Source organism: Actinia tenebrosa, unplaced genomic scaffold (genome assembly GCF_029948245.1).
Source record: "Actinia tenebrosa isolate PJP-AT-01 unplaced genomic scaffold, QUT_ActTen_1.0 PGA_scaffold7__59_contigs__length_16204524, whole genome shotgun sequence".
NCBI classification, from domain to species: domain Eukaryota; kingdom Metazoa; phylum Cnidaria; class Anthozoa; order Actiniaria; family Actiniidae; genus Actinia; species Actinia tenebrosa.
In genome coordinates this window covers 2,986,863-3,012,407 of record NW_028292584.1, presented here as the reverse complement: position 1 = coordinate 3,012,407, position 25,545 = coordinate 2,986,863, and the positions used below count along the sequence as shown (strand labels likewise).

Sequence of the window (25,545 nt, the reverse complement as noted above, 5' to 3'; positions counted from 1 at the left end):
GGCAAAATAAAAAGCCCGGGGTTCGCAGTTCAAATGGCGGCCACAATCAACAAATATGCATATGATTTTCTACTTCAAATTAATAGGTAAAGAAAGGATTTAAAGATCTAGAAAGATTTACAGATAAATCCTATACAGTATTTAAAATGTCGCTGGCGTTAATCTAAGCCAGGCAAGATGGGTTTTCTCATTTAAATATGTCTGGGGTGATGAGCGCGTCCAACCGGTTGACAGAGGCAACCGAGTGCGCTGCTGTCCTGCGAGCTCTTCTCGTTTCAACGACTACTGAACAAGAGGTCCTTTTACTTGAAAAGCTTAGGGAATTCTTAAAGCCTATTTGCTCTGTTGCGACGGTAAGTGAGGATGAATGCGAAAGAGAATGGCTTCGAGGAGAAAATATTGAAGATGACAACCCGTTTCCAAGTTGGGATCCTTCAGCATTGTTTGAAGAGCAAAGACAACTCGACCAGTTTACGTTTTATGTTTTTGAACGGAGATATGGACGCACTGAGTTTCTTATCAATTCAAACGAAAACACGGATGATTTAGATGGAATTAGCTGGTCTCCTTCGTCTCCAAGAGCGCCTGAAGACACTAGATTTCTGACGAGATTGAATGAACTCCTTGACGAGCATTTGAAATGGTAAGAAAACCTATTTTATCACCATATGAAAAAGCATAAAGTTTAATTCCTAGAATTTCTTTTTTCCCCTACGATACCATTATTTCAAACAATATTTATTTTTATTTATTCGATATTTTCCGTTAAAACAAAAAAACAAATGATTAGATGAAAAACTGCAGTAGTGTTGAGGCTAAATCTGCACATGATCTGAGATATCACTTCCAAACTGAATAATCTTACACTCCAGCGAAAAAAATCCTAAATTCTGCGAAGAAACACAGTCTTCTTTAAATATCAGTCCTTAGAGAAAACAGGTGTTTCAAAAATCCTAATCGATTTTTATTCCCCATGGTGACACATTAGGATTTCAATTGTCCTCCATCGAGCTATAAAAATTAAATCAATATTGTGCATTTATTTTCCAGTCGATCAAATCTTCGTCCATCAATTATTTTTCTTCCGTATTTCCTATCGTCTAGAATCATAATATCCTTTTTTTGAAGTGGGTTTTAATGTGTTCACAAATTTTTTAAAAGATTTTAAAAAGATATAGTCTATATTATATATCTTATAAATGCTTATCCAAGTTAGATATTTTTCTCCAGACTGGAGAAGTGTTATGTACCCGTTATTTATTAGTTTCACAGACGTCATTATGTCTACAACAGCTCATAAATAGACGCAAAATGTGTTTAATTAAAAATGAAAATTGACAACAAAAAAGAGAAAGGAAATGGTTTATAACTTAACTATTGTGGTTTCAGTCATTGAACAAATTGAAATTGGAAAAATTATCAAAAGGAAATGACTGATCTTTTGCAAATCAATTTTTTATATGATATTCCTAAAGATTTTAAGATATTTGAGATGTCCTAACAAAAACCAAAATACTATCCAAGAATTGGTATTATTTATTCTTATAAATTTATGTCTAAAAAACTGTCAACATTTGCTCATCATTTGAGAAATTAAGCAGCTTTTCCAGTCTTTATTTCGGGAATGTATCACACAAGTGACAAATTTACAGGCATGAAACCAAGTGATTCCAAGGGGCGGATAAAGAGGGTGTCCTGTGGTGCACTGGACACCCCCCTAATGTCATAATTACTTTTAGCTTTTTTGAATGCGCCAATGAAAATGTAAATTGATATTGGAGCTTTACAAGTTAATAAATACTATTATTATTATTATTGAAGCAAAAGAAACATTTACTATGCATAATATCTCTATATACACCCCCAAGCAAATTCCTGGATCTGCCCCAGGATTCTCATGTGTCTTGAGTGTTTAGAGCATTTTCTAAGAGTCTTCTCACTGTTGATTGAAGCATGGAAAAAAGGCTTTTATATTTGTTTTATTTTATACCAAGAAAAATTGGGTTGTAATTTTCAATGCTGTTTTCTTGCACTTTTTTGAACATCAGGCATTAATAACAATGGCATCCTGGCCAGCATGCTGGCCTAAGGCCAAATTGGACTATTGACTTGACTATCAAGGCAAGAGGTCTATCACTTATGGACTACTAGTCTGTAGCTCAGGCAATCAGAGCGTAGGATTTGTGATAGACCATTAATAAGTTTATACTAATAAGTATTTAGTAAAACCCAACTAGCAGTCTATCATCAATGCTGCATTCTGATTGGAGGAGCTAATAGTTGGCTATAAGTTATAGCATACTAGTAGTGAAAAGTGGCGGCTTTAAAATCTAAAAAGCTAACAAATTGAACTTAACGTTAATTCAATTGTTTGCATCTATACATTTGATCGAATAGTTGGATTTGACTGACACAATAAGTTCTCTCGCCATCATGGCCTATTAATGAGTCGATAGCCCATTCAGGCTTGAGAGCTTATTGCTAAATAGAGTCATCTTATGAAAGGGCACTTTGTCTGCTGTCTCAAAAACTCAAATAATTAAGTTTTTTTATCGCAGCCATTGTAGATAAACCGGTAATTTCTCAAGCTATTGTTGTTCTTAATATTGAAAAAAAGAGGTTGTTTGACAAAGTGATATGAAAGTTGTCAGCCCAAGGATTAGTATTATAAATGATAGATTACAGTCAACAATACATGTGTAAACAGTGGATTTATCAGATCAAAGAGTGCAGATTTAATTGAACCATGGCTCTGTCCTGACTTAATAACTGTGAACCCCCACAATATTATCAAATAATTAACAACATAGATTACCTAAAGCTTATAGATATTCACTAATTGTCTCTTACCTCTGATGGTCATTGTTCCTGGATTGCCTTTACTACCTACAGAGGAATATCATTGAAATAAAAAAATCAAATTTCTATTTGAGTATAAGAGAAAGAGGGAATATTGCATAGCTGCTTGGAGATCTCACAAGTGAGCACAGTGAACAAGTACAATATTCTCAATACTTAAGGAGAAAATCTGTATTTTCAAGTGGCCATGTACCTAAGAATTTCTATCAATGGTGTTATCTTCACATGTTAGATATCATGCAGTATCTTCACATGATTATCTTGGGTGGTATGCAGGTTCAATATACAGAAGGACATATTTTATCAGCAATTAAATTCAAACAGGATGCACTTGTATTATATATACCCATATATTATATACTGCCATAGTTAAACACCCAGAAAGCCCTGTATTTTCTCTTAAAAAAGTGGATGCTGACAATAATTATTATAATGCTGCAACACATGACATCATTACGTATAAACCACCTTTTAAAGGAGAAACAAATGTGCCCTGATACTGCTGTAAATGGGATGACTTATATGAATCTTTTGTCATTCCATGGTATAATCAGGATTGAGAGTAAGCCACTATTTGATCTTACCAATCCACTGTTTACACATCTATTGTTGATTGTAATCTACAATAAAGATAAAATTTCCTGATAGAATGTGATAAATTCCATATATTAAATGATGACTTCTAGTTATTTTCCACCCATTCTGTCAATAGCTAATTTACCATTATTTTAATATCTATTGATTTCCTTCATGTAATAAACTTGTCTCTATTATTTAAAAATGCAGGTTTGTAGCCCAACCACTTAGCAGACAGCTGTTAGAGAGTCATAAATATGCTGTGCTACAAGGTAGGATTCTGGTGAAAATAGGTTTCCTTCAAGAAATGATTTAAAAATATGGAAAACTAGATAATTTGGTTAATTTATTGTATGTATATTTTTTAATAACTATACGTCGTACTTTAATTTCTTTAGGGGGAGGGATGGGTGGGGACATATTAATGAGCAATGAAAAGGAATCTTCCTACTGCAGGGGTGTCAGATCTAGGGGAGGGATGCAGGGGGAGTGCACCCCCCCCCCCCCCCCACTCATTTTTTTAAATTTTTTTTATTTTTATTATTAATTTTTTCATTTTTAGTTTGTGAGCAAAGGGTGCACCCCCTCATAAAATGAAAAACCTCTATGGTGTCCACCCCTCCCCCTAGAAAAAACCCTGGATCTGCCCCTGTACTGACATAAAGATTAGATAAGAAATGTCTTACAAAATGTGTACTTTATTGTGTTGTTATCATAATATTATTATTGTTAACAGAGTTATTTTCATTTAGCTCATAACATGCCAGTTGTCAGGAACCATACATGTGTGCATATAATGGAATGGCTGAAACTGTTCTCAGACCAAGGCTTCAGTGATCAAGTATTTCCATTGGTGAAGGTAAACAGACCATTTTTAAGGCTTTTTTTAAAGTAATTACCTGACTATTTATAAGCACAGGCACTGAAGATGGTCATCAACAGCATCTTTTTTCCTTACTTCCATTAATCAAAAGTAATGATTTGGTACCTTTTAAATGTTTTTGACTGGTGGCAATGAAAAAAAGAAATTTCAACAGATGACTTGCAACTACCAAGTTCACATGTTAAACAGGTAGTTATGCTTATTATATTTTTATTTGAAGGCTTTGATAGTGTCTGGCATCACAGATGTCTGGTCTGCTATAAGAAACACTTGTGTAGCAAGATTAGCTCAAATTTTGGAACACTTTACTCTTCATCAAGCCCATATTTTTTACAGTGAATTAATCAAGGTAATGACAACATCTCTTGCAAAACATTTTAGTCATGGTGTGATACCATCAGTCATTTAATCATTTTCTTCCTTCCATTTTTTTTCATTGCCTTTTAGATTTGTCACTCCAAGGAGAGTTCATGGCAGGCTGTAGAAGGAGCAGTCATGGGTAAGATAGATGCATGTAGATAGATTTAAGTTGCTGCTTTTAGACAGGCAAATGGTCTTTTTGATCCAGGTTGTTTTGATCCACTTACAGTGTATATATGCCTTTAACATAATTATCTAAAGTATGGACCAGTGAGTCCTAATTTTCACTAGCCCATAGCAAAGATATACTAGTCCCAGACAAGTAGACTAGGCTTAGTGGCGAGCATTGAAGGCAAAAATTTAAAAACCTCAAAACTTGAAATTGGATTATCTTTACTGGCATTTGCATTGCTACGCGGCCACCAAAATCGCGACATGCGCTTTGCAATAGACTGCCGTCAATCAAACAAGTTGACGTCATTTAAACGCGTGGATCGGCCCGGCCTTTTGAATCACACACGCGTGTAAATGGCATTAACATGTTTGATTGACGGCAGTCTATTGCAAAGTGCACGTCCCGATTTTTGTCTGGGGTGGCTGCATAGCAATGCAAACGCCGGTAATTTATAATCTTTTTTAACTATATTTTTTCTTATCGTTCACTCCAAGAACTAGTAATAATTATTATTATAGCTCACCAAGGGAGATCACATTCATCACAATTTATAATAAATTAAAATGATTTCAGGAATGACAACACTAGTGAGGAGGTTTAGTTGGACAGGTGTAATGAAACAACACATCAACAATAATACTAAAGATGACACAGCTGAATACATGCTCAAGGTGGGTTACTTGATTTAAGAAATTATTAAAATAAAAATGGAGGTTATGGGTATTCTAGGAAAGGACTATCTGAAGAACATAATACAACACAGGACGTCACTAAAGAAAAACGTTTGTGCATGCATACATTTTAGCACTTTTTCTAAGAATTTCAAAAGTTTGAGTGAGAAAATAAATGTTTTATCATGAAAAATATTTTGTGAGTATTTTTTGTCAGACCAAGATACTGTATTATTTAACAAACACAATATGAAAGAATTAGCCTTAAGTTTCAAGCATGAATACTAAGTTGTTGGCATTTTGTGAAGTCCAATTTATCAGGCATGTTTGAAAGTCAAATTTACATATGTTTTGACTAATTTGGATACGGATTCAGAGCATATGCAGACGTTTTTCACTTGTGTCACAACACAGAGATAGGGAGGTGATCCTAAGTATAACTCTGATGAGAGGCAGTTATCTGGAGAGCATACAATAGGCGGTAGTGTGCACTGCTAATTTGCTGCATCTCACCACCATGGTCATGAGTTTGATACTTAGACCTATTATCATTTGATTAGAGTTGTTTGTATGTTGTTTCCTGTGGTGCAGATGTCTAATCTTCTGGTTCTCTGGTTTTTCTTCCCTTGTGCAAAAATCATTTCTGCTGTAACTTTTTTTGCTGCTCAGTTAACAGATGAAGATTGAATGTTTGTTATGTTATAGTTTGGAAAGTGTGAGCAAAGTACACTGCCTTCTTTCATCCTTGATTCTGTTCATTCTGTGCTGTATTCTTTACTTGCTCATCCTCAACTCAGCATCAGAGATCAAGCAACAAAAGCTTTCTCCTCTATCCTCTCAAGATGTGAATTTCAGGTACTGTTATTATCATAATTCATCATTATATTAAATAAAAGGTTTTCCCATTTCAGACCACCTGTCATTCCCTTGAGAAATTTTTTTTTTTGATAAACAAAAAATGATGCAATAAACGACACATATAATCATTCCACCTGAGCAAAAAAGATCAATTTCCCTTGTGTTTTCTCTATTTGGCAAAGATAAGATTCTTTGTTTGTGTATTAATATCCATATGTCTTCTCATTTGCAACTGTTACAGCGCAAAGCTCAAACTATGACCACCGATAATATATATACTTTTGTCTTGCCATTTTACAATTATTAGTGTTTACATGTAGATCAGAGATAAGATAAGACAATCCTGCAATGCTGATTGCATAATAGGCAACATGATAGTATAAATTTGTACATTATTGGTGGTCATACATTCAGGTGTTGCTCTAAAATGATAGGGAATCGCACATGGTCTGCAATGGGAAAACTTTACACTCATTACAAGCTCAAGAGGTCTATATTCTTGTTAGACACATGTATTGATGTCACCTTTGCATTTTCTCCTTTCAGCAAGCTTTCTCTGCTTTCCAAGAAGTTGTACATAGATTGTGTAAAGGAATCCAAGAAACTTCCAAATCTAAAGAAAACAATACAACAGAGCTGCCACATATGGCTGTACTTAGGTCAGAATTTAAATTTCTTGAGGCATATGAAGCTGAGGGTCTACTTGGAGTATGTGTCTTTCTTATCAAGGTACTGAACGACATAGCAGGAATATAATAGTTAAGGAGGATCAAAAGGGGTTGCATTCCCTAGTTAGCCACCCCTCTTCATAGTTGAAAAATAATAAGAAAAGACAATAGGATAAAACCTGAAAAGGATGCTATGTGTGCCTTTCTAGGTAACAGTCACCTCCCCCCTCCCCTTGAAACCTTTCTGGATCCACCACTGGGTAGCACCAAAGATAGTTATTAAAAAATTCATTATATTTAATTTGTTGTTTCACTAGCACATTCCTCCAGGGTATTTACTTCCAACATGGCCACTTTACTTCTCAACCTTTAACCTCTACCTTATGCACCCTGCATCTACTGTACGACAAGCGACCAGTGCAGTATTCAAGTTTCTAGGTAATTTTCTTTTTTTTTATTCATAGAATAATTTTTGATACATATAGGTTCAGTTTGGTTTCATGCATGCCGTGCCAATGAGAATGGTTACCTCTCATGAAGGGACTTGGGTTTGATTCCTGGACTTGCTGTTGTATGTAAATAGGATTGCTTTTTTGCTCTCTTTGGAAAATCATTTTCCAAATTCCTTATCAATCTGGCATGAAGCACTTCAGTCATGGGCCTCTTACTCAAGAGACTGAGCAATCACTCCTTGAGTTATCGACGTATTATATATTATTGGCAAGGAACAAATGATTTCTTCACATTTCAGTTGCCAAAGAAAGTAGCAGTCCAGTTCTTCTCAAGCTTGTTCTGCAAGGTTTAGCAGCAGACTGGCAAGTAGACACTGAAATTTTGACCTCAGACCTCCAGCAACATGTAACTAGTGGAGATCAATATATACAAAACACTGACAACCACAGGGTTCCCACCCCTGAGACAAGAACTAGAATATCCCCTCTGCCACCAAAAACATCAGTAGCTTCGACGTCTCAAGCACGTACAGCTAGTCCTTCTCCAGACATGGCTATGGTGTCTAACATCTGTGATTTAGGTGTGGAGGGGGTATCCCATTTGGCTAGTAAAAGAGGGTCTGTTTCTGGAAAGCATCCACTACTGAAGAATCAGAGGATTAGTATGAGAAATGTACAGAAGTTATTAGAAGGTACGTACACCTTTCATTACCCTTTTGTATTATAATTCACTTAATCATATTGTGATAGAGCCTGATTTTCTTGGTAAAACAGGCCTTTCCCAATCTAATGTTCTGAGTGTCAAGGAAAGCTAGTTTTATATGTGGACAATAATGTTTATAAAAATTAGCATTGTGATGTTAATGTGCTAACCATTTTAACAATAGGTTTTGTCAATTTGCTTTGTTGATTCGTCCAATAGATTTCTGGTTGGCAATTGAAATATCGATTATGTTATCATATATAGATCCATCTATTTGCCAAATGTGTGTCTATTATAAACACCACATTTTAAAAATGTACCAGCCTTTAATCAAAATTTGTAATAAAATTAAAATCCAATCCAATATTTGCCTAATAAAATAGTGGGTTGTTCGAAGGGCCATTCATGATTGTTAAACCCCTTGTTTTGTTATTCAGATAATTCATCCAAAGCAACAGTGCACCTTGTGTCGCAGTCATGGGAGTGGAGAGAAGGACGACTACTGGCATATGAACTGATCCTCAAGTTCCTCATAGCAAACCACATTCATTATATATTTCCAACATTTGCACTTTCCAGAAGTAGTGCTTCTGCTTCTGCATCTGTGGATGAGAATCTGATCAGGTAAGAAAGAAACATGTTTTCTAAAGCTTGGTAGTAACCTGGCAACATCGTTGTGAGGGTACCATTGATGATTCCAGGGAGTGGTCAGAAGCTTCCCATGGACCCACACCCCCTCAAAGGGATTCTTAACAATGTTAATGGCTAATTTACATATTAAAACTTTTCTCAATGTTTAACATTTTTAACCCTTCCCCTTCCCCTTGACTCTTTCTTTTGTACCTTGACCATCCCCTGTAAAAAAACAATTCCAATCAAGGATGTGGATATTTTCTGCATCTACGTATACACCATTTTCCATACATCGGTTCACTGTTCAAACACAAAGCACTCAAGCAAGGTGCCAAGAAACTTTCAAAGGATAAATCAAATTTGGACCTTGCAACCTCAAAACCAATACATGTATGGAAAATGGTGAATACACAAGTTTGCTTAAATGATTCTTTGACCTTTTGCTCAGGACAAGGAATATTTTGGCTTCCATGAATCAGATTTATTAACTTTTAAGATTGCATGCATGAAACAGCTTATCAGTCTTTGAATAACTAGACTAATGGACTTGAAGTATGGCATGTAATAGACTTAAAGTGACAATTTTATGAATTAATGATATAAAAAAATACATATTCCAGTCATGATTAATGCTTTACTCACACTACTATCTAGCCTTCCCTCTTACTAAATTATGCATGAAAAATCAATTAAGATTTCTCTTAATATTACTACTTTGTGACTAAACACTTTAAGCAAAAATGTTTAATACTGACCATAAATTTATGCCTTTTCAGCTTGGGTATAATGTTTTCCTATTAAGTATATTATGTGTATGAATTATTCATACTTCTATTTGTCAACCATCCCCCTTTGATGCTGAACAAAGTAGGGTTACAGCTTGAGAAAGAGGATTCAGGGTTCGTGCTACTCCTAAACTCCTTGAAAACTCCTTGAGTTTAATTCACGTTTTCAAGAGCACTTGAAAAGCTCTTGAATTTTACGATTTTAGCAAAACTCCTTGAACACTCCCTGAATTTTTGCTTTGATCATTACTTGCATAGTTCTGAAATAGATCTAGTCAGAAAGACCGCAAAATCTGAAAGTCCGCCATGTGCAACCACCACGTAAAACCTTTTCATAGTTAGCTGAACAAAAAAATGGATTCCCAAATTGGGAATTTGTTGGGAATTTCCTTAATTCCCAACGAATCCCCATCCAATTTCCTGAGAGAATGAAATTGGGAATGTGGCACTGATTCCCATTGTTAGTTTGTTGGGAATTTTGTTTTTTCTATTGGGTATTAGAAGGAAACTCCCAACAATAAATCCCAACAATAAATCCCAATGTTGGTGTCCAAATTGGGAATTCAAGGAAATTCCCAAGAATTCCCAATTTGGGAATCCGGTTTTTTTTCCTTTGATACTCCTTGAAAATTCATTTTTGGGTCCTTGTATACTCCTTGAATAGTCCTTGGATTTGAAGTGGTTACCTTGGGACGAACCCTGAGGACTATACTTGATACTAAATGGGAAGATAACATGCCCAAGCTGAAAGGACTGTTAAGAAAGAATCTAAAACATGGTGATTTTAAGCTGAAAATAAAAGTTATAAGTTAATTAAAATTTAACTAAATATACCTCCAGTGTACATTTTTGTGAGGAGCATCATAGCTTAAATTGGTTCTCTCGGAACCTCTCTTTTTGGGGACCCAGGTGCACATAAGATAAATTAGTTCTTGCATGTTTACTTAAAGTGTATATGACACGAAAACATTTCATCGTTTAAAATGTATAGTTTGTTAGTAATAATAAATATATCGTAATGAAATTTGTTTCAAAAGCTTACTTCTTGAGATAAGTGAGAAAATTAATATCAATTTGTGACGTCATTTTGTTGACACATACTCTAGATTCAGTAGTAATGCACAAAATATAAATTGTAATTCGTATAAAATAACAACAAAGGGCATATTTTATTCAATTTCATTTGATAGCTTACGTAGTACTCTTCCAATGTTGGGAAACTGAAAAGTGTACTACCTGAAATTAAGATTCCACATTCAAACATATTTCGTGTATTTGCAACTAAATCTGGAGACTTGTAAACAAAATGACGTCACAACTTGTGCTAAATTTTCTTGAATTTCTAGAGAAATACGTTTTTGAAACAAATTTAACTGTGTTATTCTTATTAATGACAATAAAATACACATTTTTAACATTAAATTTTTTTCGTGTCATATGCACTTTAATTATGCTGGACTGGTATGCAAACAATGTATTCACACACAATCAATAGGTTATTTTATTAATATGCCATGACATATAAATCAGTTCATTAAAAGTACTGTTTTTCTGCCATCCCATCTAGTGGACAAGGCAGGCAAAGGTTAGTACTCACTTGTAAAAACAATCAATATTTTAAACAATTTTATTATGTTGCATAATTTAGACCTAAAAGTTGGGTATTGGAACAGCCTAAATGCTAGTATAAAACATTTGTCAAAGATTGTTATTTAGTCCATTTCTCTGATTCAGACAGTTGACATGCCTAGCCAAAGCTGCAATGCCTGTTGCTATGCATAGTCTCGAACCCACAGTCCACTTTCACAATAGTTTCAACAAAGTTCTCAAAACTTTCAAATTTGTATCAGTATTTTTCATATGACTGTGTAGTTCCATTAAAATATCTGATTCTCCAAGCAAAAGATTGAGGGAGTTCAATGGTAAGAAGAGGGAGCGTTGTCTTAACTGTTTGTTTGTGGTTTTTGCATAAGGGTGGATGTTTTCAGGAACTACGATAAAGAAATAAGGAAGTGTTAGGGTTGAAAATGAATTAAAACTCACACACTCATCTCAGACAAGTCTTCCCTTCCTATATCTCATGTCCCACGCACCTGGCAATTCAACAAATCTATAAGCAATAAATAGATAATAAATAATAAAGATTACATAAGACAATTAAATAATAAATATTTAAACCAAAGGAATTGTTTTCTCTTTGCCAAGGTCATGGACTGATGCATCTTTGATGCCAATACATGCTGAGTGTCCAAACAACCTTAAGGAAGAAGCCATTGTATCAGTACAGAAAGAAAGGTGTCAATCTAATAATACTATTAAAATAACTAGCAAGCAGGATTGTTTTCTTGATAATTGTTTTATTTATTTTCTGAAGTCCACGCTGAAAAGTTAAACTCTGATAATTATTAACCACCTCAAGATATAACACAATATTATAAATAACATACGATTTAGTTTTCTTTTGATCACATTTGACAATAAATGCTTATTAATTAATAATGAGTTGCAACATAGCTCTAATTGATTTTTAAAACTTTCAATAATGTAAAGTGACTTGAGAAATTTGTGCATTGCATGTATGAAAGCACTTAACATGCATAGGGCTGATAGAGGCTTTGCACCATCACATGATGGCAGCCATGACAGGAGGCAGGAACAATTGAATCTGGTCTAATCTGATTTACATGACAGAAAAAACCAGTTTCTAGGGGGAAAAAGACTATTGTTGTTCCTACTATCATGGCTGCTAGTATCACATGATGGCTCTAAGCCTCTGTAGGGAGAGTTATCTCTGGTGTAATATAATTTATGCCGCTTTTTTGATATATCTGTTGCTTCTATAGATTGAAAAGCTGGTATTTTGATGTCAGCTGTGATGTATGAATTATGAAAATCATACTATATGTGATAATATGTACTAATTTGATGATCATTTTTTGCAGGCGTCAGTCTGATACCTCTCCTCCATCAAGCCAACTAAAAAGTAGCAGTTTTGGAGCTATTTCATCCCAGATGTCTAATAGCTTTACTCCTATGACAATCAAGGTACAATATACTATGCTATAATACTATTGTACAGTTTACTATTTTAATAACAATAATATAGTCATGTTTCTATCTCAGTGTCTTTTTCTTAATTCAACAGGAAGATGAAAGTGTATACATTGAAGCTGTTTCTTCGTCTAAGCAGGTAGGTCAATCACCTTTAATTATTGAGGGTCAGAGCTTAAAATAATAGCCGGAGATCAGACAATGTCTGCCCAGAATTGGAACTTTTCTGGTCAAATATTTGCCTTGCCAATCATTTTGACCAGTAATGTTGAGTCAGAAATGAGGTATGACAAAGCTAAAACCAATTTTGCTGGTCATCATGACCAGCGTCTTAGCAGCCATTATTTTAAGCCCTGGAGGGTGACATCTGTAAAAGATCCACTGAAGACGCTGGTGACCACCATTTTCAGTGCACATGCTAACACTACAGGGCCTACAGTAATTGGCTATGCTGTTGTGGTGTCCCTCCCCTCGTGGGAAAAAATATCATAAATCACAAATCATGTGACAGTCACAACTAATAAACTTGTGGTCCTCTATTTTTGACATCTCTGAATGAGGTTGGACTACAATTTTACATTTGTCATTATTATAATAACAAGATATTATATAAATATATCAATGAAAGAAATGCACTGAGTATAACAAATTAAATTTCCTATTAGAACATTGAAGTTCAATATATTCTTTGAACTCTGACTTTGAATTAAGATTAATAATTGCCTGTCTTATATATTACAGAGCCCAACTTGTACAAGGGAAGCTTGGAGCAGACAACCAAAGTAAGTTCTAGTTGATTAAAAATGTATACATTAGGAAAAAACAAAGAATATTCTCTTGAGAAAGGGAAAAAAGAAACAGAAGAAAAATGATATGCAAACATTTCTTATTAAACTCCTGTATGATTCCTGAAATTCTGATGCTGAACAATGTTTACAAACCTTTTAATATTGATAGTGGTGCCAAAATTGATGTTTATTATATTGTCTTGTACTCTTTACAGGCGAGCGTCATCCTTCAGCATAGTTGATGATGATGCAATTAGAACAAGAAAACTTATTCGTCAGTATTCAGTTACTTGTCAAACATATCCAAAACGACCCTTCAGACCTCCAAAATCCAATGAAGTGGCTGTTGTAAGTAATCTATCTAGAGTTAGTTGTGAGCTAGCCATGCTCTGACTTTGATCAGCACAGAGGTTGTTTCAGGGTTTGACCTGTGAGTTAGCCATGCCCTGACTTTGATCAGCCCTGAAGTTTTTTTAAGGGTTTGATATATGAGTTAGCCATGCCCTGATGATCTATGAGTTAGCCGACTTACATCACCCCAGAGGTTGTTTTAGGGTGCAATGAAATTTGGAGGTTAAAGATTTCATCCAATTTCCATTCTCAGTGACCTCAATCCCAGTACCTGTGCTTCAAATCCATTTTTCTCACACAAAAATATAACAAAAACTTCAAATATTTATGTTAACCCAGTAGATTGACTTATTAATATTATATTAAGTTTGCAATTAGATTTTTTATTGACAGGGATGGATTTATTGTAATTACTGTTATTTTCCTGAAATAACTTAACATTTCTATTTTTTCCAGGCTAATTCTTTACTCTGCCAAGCTGCCAATTTAGGAATTGATAAAAATAACTCCAAACCTTCTTTACTGGTAAGAATGAGCATAAAATGTATGTTAGTATAATGACGAATACTTATAAGCTGAGGGTGCAACTATTCATCATTGTATCATCATCATGTAGCATAATCATCATCATCGTTATACCATTAACTGTGAAAGTCCATTTTTCTCATACTCTGATTGGGTGAGAGGGTATCATGTGAACAATTTTTTTTGTTTTCCCGGTAATGGCTCTCAGAGGGCAACAATATGTTGTTCACCAATAATAAAAATACTGGAATAAAAAACTATGCATGTCTTGCTGGTATATTTATATTATTTGATATTGTTCCTGTTTTCTAGGTTTCAGGATCTATTAGTGAGATAGTTAAATGCTTAGCTTCACCTCTGGGAAAAATTGATCAAGAAACTAGTAAGTGTAACCATACTGATGATGTTACCACAAGCCCATCAACTTTAATCTATAGCCTTGTTAATTTACCACTTTTTTCCTTCTACATACTAATTGTGAGAAAATATCAGTAATTACCCTGCTGTCAATCAGAGTGTGGAAAGGTACCAAACATGATTGGCAATAATCTTTTGCTCAATTATCCCATTGCAGCTGTTGTCTCAATCAGTGCGTACCAATGAAATCAATGGTTATATAATACCCACACCAGCAGGATTAATAGTGGGGTTGGGGTAGTTTGTCTGTGAAGGGGATGGGACTAGGGGTCTAAGCATCAAACTGTTACCATTGCAAGTTCAATGCTCAATACCGGTTAAGACCAAATTCCCTTGTTGAGTTGTTGGATCACTCAACATGGCCAACATACGAGTATTCAATATTCATTATAATAGAAATGTCTACTTTATGTATCAATATTAAATAACAAACGTCATTCTTCTATTAACAGCAGATGGTTTGTTGCATTACAACAAAGGGATGACTTCTGATAATTCAAGTAAAGACAAGTATGTATGATCACACTTTTCCTAAATTGATTCAACACACATAGTGCTTTTATTAACAATATACAGGATTAATTTCTAATGGTTTTAAGTCTGTCTAGGGATAATTTACCTGAATGGGCTGTACACCTTGAACTAGAGTCTCTTACTTGTGTCCTTACTCAGGTATGTAAGTCTATGACTAAGATTATATATGAAAGAGATAAAACATAATGTAATTGCACAAATTTATACCAATAAAAAATGTTTTTCAAAAAAATCACTCTCTTAATTCTCTAGCACATACGCACATGCATGCTCTTTCTCTCGCGTCATACGAACTAACCCACACTCGCACTGACTGACTTGGGCCATATTTTCTTCAACATATAATGATGGTAAATAATTTTTGTTTTTAATTGCAGATCCTTTTCCAGACAGTAGAATGTTTAGGTGATTCTAGATGGGAGCTGCGTAGAATGGGACAGCAGGTAAGACAATAATTTTCTTGTCCTAGCCTAGCCCTCTAACCCTTAAGGTGCACCTAACCCCTGATTCAGTACTTTAACTATTGATTCTACATAAAGTGAATAGTTGAAAAGTGAAATATATTTTTTCTTTGGATTTCCCAATATGTTACTGACTGTGACATCACTCCGGGCTTTTGAGTGTATTTTTTTAAATTTTCAATACTCAAGTCAGACTAGCCATTATGAGACATTAAATTTACAATAAACATTGTGGAAACCTTGGGTGTAATAATGATGCTTTTGAAATACTGTTTGTATGAACCAGTCAAAATTTATATGTTGAATGAAGTCTGGGGTTACGTCACAGTCAGTAACTTTTTGGAAGTATAAACCTTTATAACTTAAACATGCAATGCATGAATGAAGAAATATTTCACCATTCAACTATTCACATTATGTAGAATCAATACTGAAAGTATTGTATCAGGGGTTAGGTGCACTTTAATTGTACCATCACTAGACTAGGTTGCAGAGTGTACTGCAGTCTCCTGTTTCTAAATCTCTTATATCAATAGTACTTTTTTCTAGCTTCTTCCTGTAGTGGCAGAGACTATACGATGGTTCAATATGGCACCTCTAGCTTACTTATGGGACCATCACCTTACAAGAGAGAATACCTTACTGTGTTATGGGGCTTGTATTGCCTTGAGGAACTCTATATCTCATGCTGGGAGGTTAAGATATTATCTTGATCAACCACCATCTACATGGAAGGTATAATTCTTTATCACAGTAAAACACACTTTATTTTGGATTATTTAAAATCTCTCTACCAAATGATTAAACATTAAATACAGTAACAATAATGACAATCTCCAAGACTCTGATGATAATGATGATGACAATCACCATGACTCTGATGATAATGTTGATGATGATGATGATGACACTTGTCTAGTGATGATGCTGATGACTACGATTATGATGATGATAATGGTGATAATGATGACGATAATGAAGATAATAAATATATTGATGATGACAATGATAATGATTACTAGGGTCTGGGGGGGGGGGGGGGGGGGGGTTGCAGGGGGAGTGCACCCCCAGATGAGCTAATATCTTCTGCATTATTGGTGTTTGAGTTTGTAAGCAAAGGGTGCACCCCCTCCTAAAACGAAAATCCTGAATGGTGCACCCCCAACCCCCTAGAAAAAATCCTGGATCTACCCCTGATGATTACAGTGATGATGGCAATGATGATGATGACAGTGATAGTGATGACAGTAACAATAATGGTGTATTTTGTAGGACCCAGAGCGCTGCAGTCGTGCTGCCATGTTAATTGTTAATGAAGTGAAGAAAGGTCTCCAAATCTGGCTTAGCAAGGTATGATTCCCTTCCTGTTAATCGTCTCTTACTTTCTTGTCAAAATGTCTTACAGTGTTATCGTGTTTGTATGGATATGTTGCAGGTCCATGGAATCTTAAAATACTCTGGTTACGACAAGCTTTCAGTAGTAGCCATGGAAACGATTATGCTGTCTCATCTTTATTTCCACTCTAGTTTGGGCGTTGACCAGGTACCTTAACACTACCATACTTATGCCACGTTTTCCTATATCTACATCTGTCTAAGTGTAATACTGCATTAGATAAATATCTTACTAAACATGATGGGAAGCCATTTCATTGTGATGATGTAATGTACCATCTACATTCTTTGAGAATTGTTACTGTCAGAGGAAAGCTCATGTGATGATTGTGAATATCAAACGATAGGGACGTGCCGCGTCTTTGGCGATAGTGCTGTACCAAGTGTTTAAATGAATGAGAAGCGATTAGTTTCCCATCCATACAAAAAGCGCTCAAGTAATTACTGTACTGTTGCTCACCTGGACCTGGAAATTGTGTTAGCCAATTAAATCAACACGTTCTCACTCTCTTATTATCTCGATGCGCTAAACTATGATGAACTAAATGTCGCAATATTTTTTGGTTAATGATACTAATTTATCATAGTGGTCCCGATCGGAGTATCCACACAGTAAGCTTCCCTGATTTTGCAGCTTACACCACAAATCTTTATCTAATTAGCTGATCATTTTTTTCTTTCTCTTCTTCCCCTGATGTAGAAACTCGAAGCAGAAGATCAGATTCTAACTATGTTATTGTGTGCGTTTGCCTATTCATTCCCAGACAAGCCTCTGAGTAAGTCAGTTTTACTATATTTCTTATTTTATTCTTATTCTTTTTTTTCACCAATACTTACTTGAGGAGGCTCAAATTTTCAATTGTCTTTGCATATCTGAAAACAATTAAAGTCTTTACATACGTCTTGTCTTGAGCTAGGGTTAATATTAACCAAGTTTTGAATAGCGTTGCCCGAAGTTTTATTTACTTCAAATTTCGCGTTCAATCCTTTGACGTCATAGTCATCACGTGATAACTCACGAATCACCAATTTAAAATTTGACACGTCATTTTTATTTGATATCATTTTAGGCTCGTCTTTAAAGTCTTTTTGTCATATACAAACAGCTCCATTCAATATCCCTCTAGATGGCTTCTTAAGGTAAGCATTACAGAATCCTAGCACAGATTAAAATAAATAAATAAATAAAATTATAATAAATAATTAAAAAATTGTGGGTCCTTTTGAATAACAGTGTCTCATATGTAACGATAATGGAGTAATACTTAGCTGATGTTATAATATCGTTTGTTGATTCCAAGTGCTCTATTTTTCTGTCTTCACACAGTTGTTCTACAAGACCAGAATCCACCGAGAAAAACGCTCAACAGGTGAGAACAAACAACATCCAAATGACACTATTTATCTTCTCGTTGATGGTTCTATATGGGTTCTTACTCTTCAGGATAGAGACATGTCAGTCCATATTACTATCATATGTAAATTGTGCCGACTTATTTCTTTCTCGCTATCTCTTTATGCTTTTACGTGCTTTCAGTTCGATCCCGTTGAGCTGCGCCACTGGTGTACCTGCAGTGGTAACAAGCGATGACAAGTTTTTTTGTTTCTTATAGTTTGGCAAGCACTTTTTCTCAGAAGCTCACATAGCATTTAAGAATTTCTTGAAAACCAATCAAGTAGACAAAGTGGTAAGCATGGAGTGTGTGTAGCTCTCAGCCCTTATATTTTGTTTTTCAGTCTCTTTTTGTTGTTTAAAATTTCGTTTCTTGTCGTTTAGGTTGTAGTATTCCCTGTTCTTATCCATTATATCGAAGTATTCTTAGAAGAGACTGCCATTTGTCATTCTCTAGTGGATGGGTAAGAATAAATTAAAATTGTCATTCTAATAAAATCCCAGTTATGGTAGATTATCCCACGTTGTGTATGACTGTAATATAAACAAGGAAATATTTCATTACTGCCCAGTTTGGAGACTATCCAGGGAATCATAGGACCCAGCCCGGAAGAGGGGAACTAAAAGATACCGGAAGTCTTTTAAAAAGGGCGTGGTTGGACGATTTTTAACCCCGAAATTCTAAATTTCATTTTTTTCCGATCTAAAAGATATCAAATCGCTGATTTTTACCCCTAAGAGATACGATTAGCATACCCGATACTGTTACCCCCTGACCCCCCATCACGGGAATCCCAGTGGGGAAACGGAGAGAAGACAATGGGGAGGGGGTTCCCATCCTCCTCTCGGGTCAGGGTACATGGAGACTTCCCGTGGGTTTTCTATACCTCCTCCTTTCGGGTCAGGGTACATGGAGACTTCCCGCGGGTTTTCTATACCTCCTCCCCTCGGGTCAGGGTATGTGGAGACTTCAAGCGGGTTTTCTATACCTCCACTTCTCGGGTCAGGGTATATGGAGACTTCCCGCGTGTTTTCTATACCTCCACTTCTCGGGTCAGGGTATGAGGAGACTTCCTGCGGGTTTTCTATACCTCCATTTCTCGGGTCAGGGCATATGGAGACTTCATGCGGGTTTTCTATACCTCCACTTCTCGGGTCAGGGCATATGGAGACTTCCTGCGGGTTTTCTATATATCTTTGGTAGCACCTACCATTCACATTGATTTATGATATAATTGCTCTACCATCAGTTTGCAGTATATCTTGTCCAGAACGAAGGAGCTTACCAAGACTAGCAAGGACAGGTTAGTGTGCTTCTTAGCCTGCCTAACAGTAATATACGGGGTCTCACTTCTTGAAGGGCGAAAATTTTGCAAATAAATGAGTGCAAATGATGTTGAAGTTAGGTTGAAATCATTTATTTTTGCGTTGTTTTGGTTTTCAAAACCGCTACTTTTAGCTGGTCTATCACTTAAAATAGCTCAGTCAATCAGAGCACAGGATTAGTGATAGTCCATTAGTAGGTTTATACTAATCCTATATATATATTTTATCACTTGTTTGTGTTCCAGAGAGTCGATCCATGACCTGGTACAGACGTACTTTAACTATGCTTTGATCGGTGTCAGTGAAGTTATCATGTCTACTAAGGTAAAACAACTAAAAATCATGCACGTGGCAAATTTCGACCCAGTTTGATCTTATCACACGGTAAACACTAAGGAGCAAGTAAGGGAGAACTGGACCGACAAATTTTCTATGCATTCCGCGAGCGCGCCTTTTACTTGTTTCGCCTGGAACATATAACAGTTACTCCTAGGTTGGGTCTAGTTGTAGATTAGAATAAGAGCAATTTTCGTATGGCTGAAAAAATCAAGTTGCCAACATGCCGTACATTGATAATGGCGGTGCCGTTGCCAAGCGTTTTGAATGGGCGACCAGCGATCTTGCGCACTGTTATTGGTCCAACAGAGATCGTTAATTCATTCCGCATTCCGTACCGTAACTGTGCCATTTCCAGGGGTGGATCCAGGATTTTGTTCAGGGAGGGGTGCTGCGCACAATGTTAACCCAGGGAGGGGTGCACCCCTTAGAATCAAAGGGCAAAAAACAAAATTGGTTATCTTCGAAGTAGGAGCACAAAGTGTATCCAGGGAGGGGTGCGCACCCCCTGCACCCCTCCCCTGGATCTGCCCCTGGTTTCACAGTCAGACGTGACTCAGACGTGATCAGTAATCATTTTCCTTACAGTACTTCAGTGTAATCTTTTCAATATTCATTCTACAGCCTTTAGATCTGACCACATTGAGACAGCTACTAGAAATGTCACTGAAGGCTTGCGAATTCCTGGACCAGCCAACATTGACCCACATCTTCAGAGCCATCAGCCAAAGAGTCGACTATGTGAGTAACTCTCCCTCTCTTTCTGCACTAGGGAATTGGAGTATTCCTAACATTGGTTCAACCTACCAATACTCCAGTTTCGAGTTCTCTGTTGCTCAGCTTTAGCGTCGGTTGTGCGTTAAACTCATCACTAGTAGATGAGCTTGGCGTTAGGTGATTGTAAGCGGGCAGACAACAAATGGAAACAACAGCTGTCGTAGACTATTCGCTGCTACTCAGATCGAGTCTAACTTTGCCTAAATTTCATTTAACCACATTAAAAATATTCAGTCATTCAACAAAAACCTATGGCATTTTAATCAACTTGTCTTGGTCTGCAGTGCGTAAATTCCTACTATACGATCTGCCTAAATAAGAGAAAAGAGCACATTTGTACGCCATTGAGGCTAAGGCTAAGCAAAGGTGAACTCGAAATGGGAGTACAGTATTCAAATTGTTGTGTTTGTCTAGACCTTTTTAGACCTTTGTTATTTTAGCTGGCAATACCTTTTGCTCAAACGTAACCCTAGGGGCAAGTGAGTGTCCTTCGTTTCTTTCAAAAGCAGTTGAATCAAAGTATTGGCTCTATTTATTTTTATTGTGTGTATTAGGAACCAGATCTTCTTCGCTTGATTGGTGAGGAGAGTCCAAGTCGAACAAACACACCAGACCTATACAGACTTAGTAATGATATCCCTACTAGCCCTGTAGATGAGCCAGGCATCCCTGTGGACGAGGAGGACGAGGAGTCTGGTAATAAGTACATAGAATACTTTGAGTCACGTGATGTATTGTATGTTAAGATGGTAAGGTAGTAACGATGCTGCTGTTGATAGGGATGGGGATAATAATGATAATAGCGTTGATGATAGTGATGATAATGGAGGTGATGATGATGATGATGTGGCAGCTGATGATCATGCTGATGATGTTGGTGGTGGGGATGATGCTGCTGATGATAATGTCGATGATGAGAGTGATGATGGCGCTGTTGTGGTTGACAGTGAAGATAATGCATGATCATGTAAATAAGAGAAGAAGAGAAGGAATGGAAAACTAAAACTGGATATTTTACCACAATTGTAAATTTTCTCGCGCGCTGATTGGTTAAAAAACGTAAATAAGAGGCCATACCAACAAATGGCGTCATGCAAGATTTCGTGCAGTCTATTTCCTAGAGTTTTGTGAGTTTTGTAGTAAAAAACAAATTTACGATGGTTTAGCGTGGTATGTCCTCTTATTTACCACGATATGACGCCAAACGTTGGTCAAAATTAGTTATGGACCCACTCGGCTTACGCCTCGTGAGTCCATAACATTTTGACCAACTTTTGACGTCATATCGTGGTAAATAAGAGGACATACCACGCTCAACCATCGTAAATTTGTTAAATATATAATAACAAATCCTACTTAAATCCACTTACTATTTTGCCCGTCTATTTGTAGTGGATAATGTTGGGTTGTTGCGTGAGTCCGTGGCTCTAGATGCATCACATGGTAGTGGTAGAGGAACCCCACGCATGGCTCCACAGAATGACGATGAAGGATCAGACATGTCTGACTGGGATAGCTGGGAAGAGGAAGAAGAGGTAAGCATGTTGTTTTAACTAACAGAGGGCATAGACATTACGTGTCTCTGATTTGCATAACTTGAGAATCAGGCCTCGGCTGGGGAGGGGTTGGGAGAGGGGGAGGGGAAGAAGGGAAGGAAGGTCTCTCTCATCTTCCCCTTTTTCCCTCCCCCTCCCCCCAAGAGAGCCTGATACTCAGGTTATGATTTGCATAATTTAAATACTTAAGAAGAGACTATTAGTCATTCCGAGGTTGAGGAAAAGACTGGGTTAAGTTGGTATTGCTGGTGTTGTAGTGCATTGTGGGACCTTTTTAGGGATATATTTCCAAGATGGCGTTTATTTCGTCAGGCAAAACAGTCCCACGACGCACAGCGTCTCCCTTCTTCTTCTTCCCCTCCTCCACCCCATTTTCTTTGCCCTCCCCTTCACCCACTCCCTTCCTTTACCCCCTTGCCTCCTTTCCCTGGAGGCATTTTTACTGATATTTATTCTTGGTACATTCAAACCAGGATCAGTCGGCCCTTATTGCAGTATTTGCAGATTTTCTACGGAACTTACAGAACATGTACGAGGCTAAAGTCGATCAAGGTATTGGAATCTTTTATCCAGTATATCGCACTACACACACCAGGGCTAAATTGGTATATATTCTCTCTTTCAGAAATCTCCGTGTTTAGTAAGCAGCTTCAAAAATGTACGTTAATAGAGCGACAGGCTATAGCAAGGTACAGTAGATAACATGTGGAGAACATGATGTGCAAGCTTAAAATCAATGGTTCACTGAAATGTCTCTTTTTTATAGTGTGATGCATTCATAGGACCAAGGCGGAAGAAAACAGTAACACCCCACCAGTGCACGCCAAATTTGAAATTCAAGAAATCAAAAGAATTTTATAGTGATTGAAGCTATATATATCATCCAGATGGTATGCCTAGCTGCTTCGAGGACATGCTTTAGTAGGCAAATTTGAAATTCAAGAAATCAAAAGAATTTTATAGTGATTGAAGCTATATATATCATCCAGATGGTATGCCTAGCTGCTTCGAGGACATGCCTTAGTAGGCAACAAAATGTCCTGTTGACGGCATATAGAGCTACTTGGAGCTTTGCAACTTTCTAAAAGGACAAACCAATCATAGCTCGCGAAAAATCCTTTAGTTTACTGCTCATCCAATCAGAATCAATGAAACACACAGTCACGATATCATCCAGTCATGGCGCGGCGCGACACCACGCGCCCGCTAAATTTCACCAGTCATGCAAGAACAGCAGCTATCATTCTTGCGTCTTTAGATAGTTCTTAAAACTCACATTTTACTATTAAATTAAGTTTCTTTATTTATTAACACCGTTACCGCTTTTCACCGGTACTTAAAATAACGTTACTTCCCAGACATTCCAGTGTTTGGACATTTTCTTATCTTTGTACAAATTGTGAGACAAACGAGTCTTTCAAATATTTATTGCATTTTAATATGCAGTTATTTCCATAAGGGTTGTCTTTTAGATTCTGAATACTCAGAGTGACTTGTATCTTGAATCAGCGCGATAAATTATAATAGTCATAACTAGGATTTCGATTACATGAAGATATTAGGGTGACCCTATTGCCTTTGCTCGCGCGCTAGAGCCATTTAACAGGCCTTTAGAAGCCAAAACGAAGTTAAATGGTGATGCGCAATTCATGATGCAATATTAAGTATTTATGAGACAACCTCATTCTTAAGATAATTGAATCTAAATATGTTAGAGTGTAAACCAACTATCCGCGAAAAAGCTAACTAACAAAATTGTATAGATCAGTGCAAAATTTTGTAGATCTACTGAGATCTACTGAACTTACTAATTTGTGCAATTCTTACAAAATTATTGAGGGGATGTTGTATGCACTCTATTCATGAATTTCTGATTGCACTTTCGTTATTAACTGTTAGGTATTTGTTAACAATTATCAAACTCCCTCCCTCAAACCGCACTTTACCGTTAAAGTTAAAGGAACGGGTAGGATCGAACCGAGAGAGACGGATAAAAAAGCTAGTGACACTTGTTGCTATTTTTCTCGCCGCACGAAAATTCGCTAATTTTTTGAATAGCTGATTTTTCATGTTGGGTCTTATTTTGACACAGCAAAACAACAAACGTCTTGCAAAAAAAAAAAAAAAAAAAAAAAAAACGAAATTGAAAGGTTCGAACTTGTCTCTCCACTATACATACATCGCACACCTGTATTGAATGCAGTACTATGAGACTGTATATAACAGGCGCTGCATGTTGCAAGAAAATCCTAAAATTGCGTGCGTGCATATGAGAACTGAATAGTAACAGCGTGTATCGCAAGCTGTTTGAATTGCTATAGTAGGTGACAGTAAGATATCTTTTTCTCCTGGTTGTAATAGTCCGTATTAGTTCAAATGCGGAAGATTTTAATGCTTACACTTTTAAAAGAATTACGTTGGAAAATAAGTGATTAAAAATTTTATGAATTAATTGTCGTACCTAGTAATATTCTGCTTAAGATGCTATTGTAATTGCAACCAACTCCCAAAACGAACGAAGGATTGAAACGAATGAATGAATAAATGGATGGATGAATGAATTAATAAAAAATCAAAATTATCAGACGAAAAAAATGGAATGGATAAATAAAATTAGAGATGGAGAAATGGGAGAGTAAGTGAATCGCAAGAATGGATAACAATAAATGGATGGAGAGTAAGTGAATCGCAAGAATGGATAACTTAATGAATAGATGGAGAGTTGGGAGAGTAAGTGAATCGCAAGAATAGATAACTTAATGAATGGATGGAGAGTTGGGAGAGTAAGTGAATCGAAAGAATAGATAAATGTTAATGAATGGATGGAGAGATGGGAGAGTAAGTGAATCGAAAGAATGGATGAATGTTAATGAATGGATGGAGAGATGGGAGAGTAAGTAAATCGAAAGAATGGATAAATATTTATGAATGGATGGAGAGATTAGTGAGTGAATGAAGAAATGGATGAATAAATGAAATATGAATGAATGATCAATGGGCAAATGATACATG

General features: G+C 36.3%; 1 protein-coding gene across 2 annotated transcripts; it reads left to right on the top strand.

The window, feature by feature from the left end:
* Window positions 1-37: 37 nt before the first annotated feature.
* Window positions 38-24,985, top strand: LOC116294568 (uncharacterized). Of its 2 annotated transcripts, XM_031702194.2 has the most exons (38): window positions 38-643; window positions 3,646-3,707; window positions 4,188-4,294; window positions 4,539-4,667; window positions 4,766-4,817; window positions 5,427-5,524; window positions 6,230-6,379; window positions 6,929-7,111; window positions 7,368-7,488; window positions 7,802-8,194; window positions 8,643-8,829; window positions 11,191-11,208; window positions 11,829-11,918; window positions 12,566-12,668; window positions 12,769-12,813; window positions 13,416-13,456; window positions 13,678-13,810; window positions 14,270-14,338; window positions 14,651-14,720; window positions 15,208-15,265; window positions 15,364-15,427; window positions 15,667-15,732; window positions 16,300-16,485; window positions 17,023-17,100; window positions 17,186-17,293; window positions 17,846-17,921; window positions 18,216-18,285; window positions 18,473-18,515; window positions 18,759-18,833; window positions 18,923-19,002; window positions 19,789-19,842; window positions 20,110-20,188; window positions 20,825-20,941; window positions 21,532-21,673; window positions 22,370-22,512; window positions 23,007-23,085; window positions 23,159-23,222; window positions 23,300-24,985. In XM_031702194.2, the coding sequence occupies exons 1-38, from the start codon at window positions 198-200 to the stop codon at window positions 23,313-23,315; spliced, it is 4,095 nt and encodes a 1,364-aa protein (XP_031558054.1). In that variant the 5' UTR covers window positions 38-197; the 3' UTR covers window positions 23,316-24,985. The 2 variants fall into 2 exon arrangements, with proteins under 2 accessions (XP_031558054.1, XP_031558056.1); XM_031702196.2 differs by lacking the exons at window positions 11,191-11,208; window positions 11,829-11,918.
* Window positions 24,986-25,545: the final 560 nt, after the last annotated feature.